Raw genomic sequence first — 10,541 nt, 5'->3', positions numbered from 1 at the left:
CAGAGCAACTTATTTGAATATCACAGTCTCCCTGAATAGAGGTCATTATTCTTCTCCTCCAGATAAGAAAAATATAGTTCAGGGACGTAAAGAACAGTAAGTGGCAGAGCCAGACTTAAGACCCAGGGCTTTGCGTACTGAGTTTAATGTTCTTTCCACTAGATTTGAGGTGAGAGGGGAAGGACTAGGTAGTATGAATATTTCTACCGCAGAAATGGGAAATCAAGAGGAGCCCACTATCACCCTGATAACCATACGCTGGGTGATGGTCCATAAGAAGGTAGAACCACTTGCCTGGCCCTGCATGATGGCATCTTCCTGAAGCAAACAGTACTCTTCAGCTGTAGTGACTTGCAGGGGTGGTAGCTCACTGTTATCCCATCCAGGGCTTCCATGCTGAAGTCTCTAGAAACAACATCAAGGTTATGAGCTGGCCTTCTGAGTCTGGAAGACTTTTGTTTGGAATTCCATTTTGTATCGGAAAGTTATCGTCAGTAAATTTAGGGATACCCGCTGCTGTATAATAAAGAATTTGTCTGGTCTTTGTCCCAGGTTCCTGAGATAGAGCTTCTAACTGTTGGAATTTTGTGAGTGATAGGAATGTCTTTGTTATTCAGGGTCGATCTTTAGATAGTTTCAGGATGGGAGCTGGTCATGCTGGAAAGATTGGTCACATAATTATAGAGTTGGGACTTCGAGCCAGGTGATACCAGCTCAACCTCTGGGAAGGGGACGGAGGCCGGAGACTGAGTTCAGTCACAATGCCACTGATTCTATCAATCCTGCCTATGTAATGAAACCCCAATAAAAACTCTGGACACCAAAGCTCAGTTGAGCTTCCTTGTTGGTGCTGGGAGGGTGATACATCCTGATTCCATAGGAGAGGACATGGACGTTCCATGTTCAAGACCTTTCTAGAGCTCATCGTATAGGTCTCTTCTTTTGGCTGGTCCTGATTCATAAGCATAATAATAAAACTGTAATTGTAAGTATAGAGCTTTCCTGAGTTCTGTGAATCATTCTAGTGAATTATCAAACCTCAGGGGGTTGCAGGAACATGTGAATTTGTAGCCAGTTGGTGAAAACTACAGGTAGCCTGGGGACCCCCAGACTTGTGGCTGGCATCTGAAGTGAAGGCAGTCTAGCTGGGGACTATGCCTTTAAACTGTAGTCTGCACTAACTCCAGGTTTAGTGTCAGAATTGCAGTATTGCACCTGCCCTTTCCTTTCCTTGTGGTTGGTTCTAATTTTGAGGGATTACATTGTGCCTAACACATGTGAGGGCCCCAAACTGGTCCTCAGCTACTATTAGCCTATGCTGCCATTAACTGAAACATCTTCATTTCTACCTGGCTTCACTCTCTACCCCTATTCCTGACCAAAAGTCTCTCAAATCCATCTCTCTCTCTCTTTCTCACTCTCTCTCTTTCCTACTTTCCCACTTCCACAGCCTTTATGGGCCCCTGGGAGCATGTGGCTCTTTCTGAAGGAGAACTTGGAGGTCATCTCAGGCCTATCTGCCTACATGTCTCAGATGTCCTCATACCTGGCATGAGGAAACCTCTGGGACTTCCCTTACAGGAAGCAGGTACAGGTCTTTTTTGTTCTCAGATTCTCAGTCATTGGCAGAGGAGAAGTGCAGGACACAGGCCCCTGTATCAGGGACACACATCAGCCTAGAAGAAGGAGGAGGAGGAGGAAGAGAAGAAGGGGAATGGAGAAGGAGGAAGAATTAACATTTGAGGACTTGCTATGTATCAGGCACTGTTCTGACCACTTTTCTAATATTAATTCATTTGATTCCTGCATCAACTCTAAGAGTTAATAATGCTATTATCCTAATATTTTACAAAACAGTGGGGCAGAGATTTAAAATAATTTTCTCAAGTCATACAGCTAGTAAAGTCAGAGCCAGAATTCAGGAACTGGGGTCCCAGTGATTATGAATGAGCTGTACTGCCTTCTTTTCCATAGACCTCAGCATCGCTGCCTTCCCTTCTACCAGCTAAGGTAACTCTTCTGCCCTCAGAGAAGAAAATCCTGGCTCCCAGTAATCAAATATTTTGTTTTAAGTATTTCAGCATTTGTCTGAAGTTCAACTTTCGCAAAGCAAATAACTATTTTGTTCTCTGCTGTGTCAGTCTTTCCCTAAAGGGAATGAGATGAAACGCTCCAACCACTGCTTCCTTAATGTGGGAGGGCCACTCGATTACAAGGGAGCAGCTGGGGTTGTTGCTATAATCTGACACTTGAATGAGGCTCCCTATCCTGAAACAAAAGAATTTATTGTAACAAGAGGCAGAATGATTCAGTGAAAAGAGCATGAGTTTTATTAAAATGCTCATAATGTTTCATTAAGAAACAAAAACAAATTACAGAACCCTTTCAACAGTTGGTTCTCTCTCTCACACACACACACAATTGGAAATATACACACCAAATTTAATAATAATTTAATTTTTTAATATAAATTTATTTTTGGCTGCATTGGGTCTTCGTTGCTGCACACCGGCTTTCCCTAGTTGCCGCGAGTGGGGGCTACTCTTCGTTGCATCACCCTAATCTCTGCCCTCATATTCACATGGCATATTCCCTGTGTGCATATCTGTGTCCAAATTTCCCCTTTTCATCAGGATACCAGTCATATTGGAATAGGGGCCCACCCTACTCCAGTATGACCTCTTCTTAAGTAGTTATATCTGCAATGACCCTATTGCCTAGTAAGGTCACAATATGATCAGTACTTCAGCCTACGTATTTGGGGGCACACAATTCACCCCGTCACTAGCATATTCCTAGGAGTGGAGTTCCCAGGTCAGATGAGCTACTGATAGTACTGTGATAATGACATTATCAGTCTTAGTATGCAGCTCTCTGCAATAATTACGATATACATGGTATATTTAGAATTTGCATTTTCCTGATGGCTAATGTGGGACACTGTTTTTTCCAAAGGTAGCTGCAACAATTTTTTTTTCTTTTTTTTTTTGGCTGTGTTGGGTCTTTGTTGCTGCCCCCGGGGTTTCTCTAGTTGCGGCGAGCGGGGGCTACTGTTTGTTGCGGTGTGCGGGCTTCTCACTGCGGTGGCTTTTCTTGTTGCGGAGCATGGGCTCTACATGCACGCGCTTCAGTAGTTGTGGCTCGTGGGCTCAGTAGTTGTGGTGTACGGGCTTAGTTGCTCTGTGGCATGTGGGAACTTTCTGGACCAGGGCTCGAACCCGTGTCCCCTGCATTGGCAGGCGGATTCTTAAGTCTTGACTGCCTTTTAAATTTTAACTATTCTAGGGACTTCCCTGGTGGTGTAGTGGATAAGACTCTGTGCTCCCAATGCAGGGGGTCCGGGTTCTATCCCTGGTCAGGGAACTAGATCCCACATGCATGCCACAACTAAGTTTGCATGCCACAACTCAGGAGCCCTGGAGCCACAACTAAGCAGCTGGTGAGCCACACCTAAGAAGCCCATGTGCTGCAACTAAGGAGGCTGCAAGCTGCAACTAAGGAGCCCGCCTGCTGCAATTAAGACCTCATGCAACCAAATAAATACTTTTTAAAAATAAAAATACATAAATTTTAACTATTCTAGTGTCATCTCATTGTGCTTTTAATATGCGTATGCATCATGAAATGGTATCTCCTTGGCCTTTTTAAAAGTCAGCTTTATTTCCTTATAAGAAAATTCATCCATCTTAAGTATATAATTCGATGAGTTTCAACATAGTCGTATAGCCACCATCACGATCAAGGTATAGAATATTTCCAACGTGCCCCTCAACTGTCCCTCCCCTCTGTCATCTATAGTCCTTAGCAACCACTGATAAGCTTTCTGTCCCTAGTTTGCCTTTTTTAGAATGTTATATAAATGGAATCATAAAGTATGTAGTCTTTTGTTTCTGGCTTCTTTCACTCAGCATAATGCTCTTGAGATTCATCCACGTTGTTGCACGCGTCAGTTTATTCCTTTTTTTTAACCTAAGTAGTATTGAACAGATATATCACAATTTGTTTATTCATTCACTAGTTGTTGGATATTTGGGTTGTTTCCAGGGTTTTGCTATTATGAATAAAACTGCTGTGAACATTTGCAAGCAGGAGTGAATTGCTGGGTCGTATGTTGAGTGTATTTCACTTCATAAGAACCTACTGAGCTATTTTCCAATGTACCGTTTTGCATTCCCACCAGCAATGTATGTGTTCCAGCTGCTCCATGTTTGCAGACACTTGGTATTTTCAGCCTTTTTCATCTGAGCCATTCTGCTGTGTAAGTGGTGTCTCCTTGCAGTTTTTCTTTTCTTTTTCTTTTTTTCCAAACGCTTATGTTGAGGGCTGACTTTCAATAGCTTGCAGTGAGGGAGCTGTTCAGCTACACACAACTCTGACCCAGAAGCAGGTTGTCTATGAATGGTTTAACACCAGATTCCCCAGGAATGTGCCTTGCGTGACATGCAAGGAGGCAGCCCCCCTTTCTCTGAACTAGAGGCTCTCGGCTCAGGCCCCCACCCTGCATGTGCTATGGGCCTCACGGGGGAGAGAGGGAAGCACTTGGCCGCCTGCCTGCAGTAGGGACTGCGGGACCAGCCAAGGAGGCTTAGCCATGACTGCCCTGTGGTTCTGCCTTGCTGGGATTGTTATTTAGAGGTTCGGTCATAATCCCACAGTTGGTAGCTTTTCCCCGTTGGCTCCTCAGCCTGTGTCATTATAGTTTTAACCGTACTTCTCTGACAAGTAATGTTAAGGGCTTCAATTTTTCTAAATGAATTATCTTGATTAAATCATCAGTTTGCCGCCCCATGTTTATCACAGTTTTGTAAGAGCAACATGCTACTATAATAGTATCACAGTACCATTATAATAGTAACATGCTGTGTTACACAGTATGTTAGTTACTTTATGAAAATGGTTTTGGTGGTGTTAACTGTTTTTTATTTTTTTTAAATCTGCATTATATATGTATCAGGCACTTTACTAGGTGCTTTATGTATATTCTGCCCCCCCCCCCTTTAACCCTCATAACTACCCTACAAGGGAAGCTCTGGTCTCCTCATTTTACTAGTTGAAATTTAGAGATTATTCTCTTTTCAAAATTGTGTTGGATTTCCCCATGACAGTCTGTAGCATTCCACGTGTCTCAGTCTATTATAATAATTAAGGCACAAATGGGTTTTAGAAAACACCTACCTTGCTATTGATCCCTCTCATATTCTTTCACCTATGAGAAATCTGCCAAGAGCAACATAAAGGCTGCTTGCAGCTCTCAATGCTCCAAAGCTGATGAACAGTCAAGTCAAATGAGCCTGACATTAACTAGGGTGCAAACTGCTACAGGGAGATCTAAATGACTGAGTGTTGTTCGAGAGGCTGGATTAGACTCTCAAGTGGCATGAAATGGAGCTCCCTCAACTACACACCTCTGAAAACCATCAGTGTTTCAAAGCAGTTGGGGAATCCACGCTGTAAACAGAGCTTAGTCTTAGGACAAATCCAGAGGAAGCCAGGAGAGGAGGTCCCCCGGCTGCCTTTGGTGACTACCTTATTTGGGTAACTAATTCAGCTGTGGAAGGAAGTGGAGCAGACTGTGCACCTGGATTATCAACCTCCTGCACTGGCCCACTGTTGAATGGTCCCAGAGGGCAATAAGGTGTGTCCTTTCGATAGGGTCACAGGAGGCACAATCACCCTCAACTAAATAGCCTCAAATCATAAGAATGTACCTGTAACGACAAGCGTCCCTCGGCACAGCTGTTATGTTGGTGCATGTTCTTTGGCTCCAGTTCAAGGTCTCTATTTTCTGTGCCCTGCTCCTCCCCTCTCCAGCCCCCAGGCATCCAGTTGCTCCCTTACGCTCCCTTTCTTATCAAAGCTTCTCTCTGAATAGGACTGAATAAGCCCAATTCACATACTTTTAATTTGCACTCTGTCTGTGAAATATTTAACTAAAGAAATAAATCCCCAACAAAGTGTGAAACAGTAGAATGAATAATGGTGATAGGGTGAAGGTAGGGGTGATGAGGTATCACCCAGGCCAAACCCTGTTCTGGCCTTCTTCACTTCTAAAATGTCTCTATAGCTGCCTCATTCCTTAGTGGAAAGGGTTTTACATTTCTTGCCTGCCTTTCCCTAACCAAGGAACAGGGCTTGGATAGCAAATGGAGAAAGGAGTAACCATGCATTAAGTCCTATGTCCTAAGTGCTTTTACTACGTTTTGCTTAATTTTCACAACCTTACAATGTAGGTATTAAATTTGTATTATTTAAAAACTTTAAAAAGTTAGATGACGTGCCCAAGGCTACACAAAGGAACTGAGATTTGAGCCCTAGGTCAGACTCCAAGGTTCACGCTCTTTTCTTATCCCCATGCCACCTCTCCATTAAGTATTCATTCTAAGTTCCTTAGTGTCTGATCAAGCTTGAGTGAATTTGAAGAAAACAGAAATGATAACCACCCTCCTTCCCCCTCCCCCCCGCCCCCGCCCCCGCCCCACCCCCAAATCCTTACTCCAGTGCTTCAGAAATACCCTGTACATTGCATTCCTTGACTCAGGAGCACTTGCTCCCCTTTCTCCAAACAGGGACTGGGTACGTTATCAAGTTAGGAAAAAACTGACATGTTCTGACAAACATCTACTCTACTATACCCTCAAATTTAAACTTTCCCAAAAATCTCATTACTTCCCCCAAATTCCTTATTTAGCTGAATACCTTATACTGTGGGTATGCAGTGCTAAGTATGTATGCTGAATTCTTAATAAGCAAGATTTCATTTTCTTCCAAGGCTGAAAGGGAAGTATGACACATTAGCCTCATTCCTTTCTCCAACCCAGCAACACACACACACCCACCAGATACTCAAAGGTGATGAAAACTTTAAAAGTATAAACATGTTTTAAGCTACTAAGAACACTCTACTTCCATCACTCATTTAATTTCCCCACAGCCCACTCCCCCGCTTCCCATCATGCTGCAGAGCCGGTCCCTTCTCCAGTTACGGGGATGGGAATGGTTGTGCCGTCCATCTGGGGATTCTCGGAAGGCAAAGTATTGAAGCTGGTTTCCAGGGAGTGGCACAGCTCAGTCAGGCCTCCACACCTAAGCCTTTGCACCAGAGGATGAGCCACAACAAAACTGCTTAAGCAGGTGGCTAATTTTCCTAGGAAGGCTGCTTCCTGCCCTCGTCACAAGGTTTGACATTTGCACTAGAACACTGCACCCACTCTTGCAGGACGAGAGGGAGTTGGCTTCAAGTCTATCAGAAGAGATTTAACAGGACTGTCAAGGACCTCTCCTGCGGACCTGACTTTGAAGTCCTTACCACTGCACAGCACTGACCCAGGATTTTGCCATCAAGCTTTCTTCACAACTGTCAACATGGCCTTCACACATCAACTGTGTGGCCTTGAACGCAGTCAGGCCTCTCAGTGATTTTTCCAGGGCTCCCTCCCAACTCACCACAGAACTCCTGGAGCCACGAAGCAGGATATCTCTCCCAAGCTCAGGAATGAAGGCAGAGAAAGCCTGGGGTCAGACCGTGAGCAGAGCATCCTGCCTGATGCGCCAAAGGGAAAACCTGGGTAACTGAGTCAAGGGGCCAGTTGGCTTCTTGTTGGGACTCGCTGATAGAAAAATGAAATGAAGTAAAGGGATTGTACGGCTGGGGATGGGGCGAGCAGCAACCAGAAGTGCCCGGTTAAGGAGGAGCATCGTTCAAGTGAAAACAACCTTTCTGATCCAAACCCTCCCACCTTGGCTTCCCCCTGGGCCCAGGAGAGAGAGAGGTAGAGCTTCTGGTTAGGTGTTTGTGTCCTGTGAGACCTCCGTACGTACAGTTCACGTGGTCAACATTTACTGAGTACAAGGTTTAGTCAGGAGCCTGACTGGAAGCCCATCCTACGACGGTGGCTGCTCCTGAAACCCGCCCTCCAGGCCACCAGAGTCTGCGTGCCCTAGCGACCTGTGAGCCAGACCCCGAACACCAGAGAGAGTGAAGGGGGAACCACAGCTCCTTCCACCCTCCCCTTGGATTGCGTCCTTTGATATATGGACCCAGACAGGCAACAGCAAGTGGGATTATCTGGGCTCCTTTACTGCAGCCACGGGAAATTCACAAAGTTCATAAAACCTCTCACCTCACAGGGAGACAAGAGCTGAAGGGGTAACATCCATGAGAGAGAAGTCTAGAAGGTTGAACAAGTAGTGATGTGAGGTCAGAATAGGAAGACCTAGGGCTACTGGCTGGGTGGGTATATGAAAGGAGAAATGGTCTGGAGGTGGGGATGTCCCAAGACTAGGATGATAGGAAATGGGTTCAGCATGTCATGGCCTCTGCCTGCTTGTCTACTGAGGAGGTCTGAAGGCTTCTGAAAGTGACTCCTCAGGACAGGGGGTTGGGGAGGCGGGAGGGTGAGACCTGAGGAAATAAGGACCCTCAGAGGAACCTCCTCAATTACATAGAGAGCAAGGGACTTCAGGCCCGAATATGTTCAGTATGTTTTCTCCTCTTGAGCCGTAACGCAGTCACCGCACCAAGGCCTAAAACAAACCACACATGGTTCTCTAAAGGTAGAAACCAAACCCTGCTTTATAAGGCTGAGTGGCCATCATTGGCTTCTCCGCTGAGATACGAGGTGCCAGCCAGTGAACCTTCCTCACCTCGTCCCCCTCCCCACCACCCCTCCAGCCCGCCAGACACCTCCCTCTACAACTCAACCACTTCAAAAAATACTCGGAGGAGGGGCGAGGTGGAGGGGTGGGAGCTCAGGCTGGCCGGCCGGCCGGTTCCCATGAGGTAGCTAACGCTGGTGCACCTGGGCAGGGGCTAGTGGAGAGAGGCCCGTCACAGGCTCACAGCAGCCAGGAGGGAGTCACCAGCTGACTGGGAGGTGGGGGAGGCAGAAAGCCTCGAAGTCTGACCAGAGTACTGGATCAAGGGTAACGTCTGTGTGGACAGGCTGCGCTCTTTGCTGGCGTCCTCACTGTCCTTTGAGGAACTGGGTTTCCTGGGGAAAGGGGAAAGGCCAGCTTGGGTCTTCGTGGGCTTGGGCATGGTCCCATCTTCAGACAGTGGTATGCTTCCCTTGGAGGAGCCATGTTTTCTGAAGGGAACAGAGGGAGGAAGAAATGGCTGAGACATTGTGTAGCTGAGACTTTAACCCACGATCTGCTACCTTCAGAGTCCAGAGCAGGCATTCACCGTATTCATTTCAGTATGGCTGCAAGTGGCTGCCTTTGCGGATGAGTCTGTGCCCCAGCTCAGCTTTGCTGGGCACACCAAGAGCCACCAGGAAGAAGGTACCGTGGCTGCATATTCTTATATTCCCACCAACCCCCAACTGGAGAACGCTGATCTCATCATACTCTGGGAAGAGAGGGAGGAAAAAAACTCCCCGAATTCACACTCAACGCCCTTCCCTTGCCCAGGCAGCACTCACCCCAGCTTGCCAGTCTCCGATTTGGAGAAATCATTGAGTGTCGCATCACCCTTTGGGACAGTCAGAATTGATGTCGGGAGAGTCCACTAAAAGCAAAGGAAGCAATGAGGCCAAAGGGCGAGGTAGAGGTCAGAGGAGAGTGTCTGGGTCTTAGGACTCTTTCCCAGCTCTACCTCTGAGTGATCAAAGGGCTCTTCCCTTCCCTACCCTGCAGGAATGGGCCCATATGGGGAGAAATCTTGGTCCTCTCTTGATTCAGATAAGAAGTTGAGGCTACAAAGCACCTGATCCTTGAAAGAAAGGCATCCAGGGAATCCTGGAGGCAATTATTCCCTTGAAAGGAAAGGGTCCTGAGACACAGAGACCTGCAGAACCTTGGGAAGAAGTGAGAGGGTCTGGACCTACACCCAACCCATGCTGCACTCTTAAGGTGGAAGAGGGAGGGGCCTGAGGTAGGACTGTCCCCCTTCACCCCAATGGCACTACTCACCACTGGAGCAGAATCAGAGATGGCTCCTGTGTGGAACCCTTTGTAGCACCAACTCCGAAGCAGATCTACTCCTAGGACAAGATTAACAAGGGTGGGACTTAAGAGGGTGGAATCAACTGGCCTATTCTTCTTGCCACAGAGGCTCACTTCTTGGTCTATTGGGATTTAATCTCTCATTAAACATGGCATGTGGGCAGGGAGGACACATCACCTTTGAGCTTGTTGCCATGGTACTTCTGCTCCCACTGGGTGGTGAGAATGTTGAAATATCGTGGCTGCTCAAAAAAGCGGAGATAGCGAGAAGAGATTCGAGAAGGAAAAATTCGTTCAAATTGACCACGGCGAGAAAACTCATCCTCCATCTCAACCAGAACCCGAACATCATCTGGCGTCAGGACATCCAGCACAGATGAATAGAAGTCCTGTGGCCCAAGGAACAGGGGGGAAAAGGGTATGACAAAGAGTGTAAGCCAGAGGTAGAGAATCAAAAAGCTGGGGGATGGGGAGTACAGCTCTGGGGTCCTAAGGCTCCAGGACCAAAGGACCACCAAGGCAGTCTGGTGGGCACACTCTGGACCCCATCTATTCCCAAGTCTGCTGAGCTTATTCGGGGGATAAAGAGACTCTTG

The 10,541-nt window shown here is 46.7% G+C and overlaps 1 protein-coding gene across 3 annotated transcripts in view; it reads right to left on the bottom strand.

Moving 5' to 3' along the window:
• Positions 1 to 8,554: 8,554 nt before the first annotated feature.
• The window catches only part of TTLL4 (tubulin tyrosine ligase like 4), a 49,150-nt gene continuing 47,163 nt past the window's right edge, over positions 8,555 to 10,541 (bottom strand). For all 3 annotated transcript variants that reach the window (XM_082466079.1, XM_082466077.1, XM_082466078.1), the window contains exons 16-19: positions 10,124 to 10,334; positions 9,913 to 9,983; positions 9,423 to 9,508; positions 8,555 to 9,086 (exon numbers count right to left, since the gene is read on the bottom strand). In XM_082466079.1, the coding sequence (XP_082322205.1) occupies positions 8,828 to 9,086; positions 9,423 to 9,508; positions 9,913 to 9,983; positions 10,124 to 10,334 (627 nt within the window). In that variant the 3' untranslated portion in view covers positions 8,555 to 8,827. The remainder of the gene's footprint in view (positions 9,087 to 9,422; positions 9,509 to 9,912; positions 9,984 to 10,123; positions 10,335 to 10,541) is intronic.

This window comes from Balaenoptera physalus, assembly GCF_965194825.1.
Source record: "Balaenoptera physalus genome assembly, chromosome: 6".
NCBI classification, from domain to species: Eukaryota; Metazoa; Chordata; class Mammalia; order Artiodactyla; family Balaenopteridae; genus Balaenoptera; species Balaenoptera physalus.
Note: the sequence above shows the minus strand (reverse complement) of the source record. Positions and strands in the feature narration are given on the sequence as shown.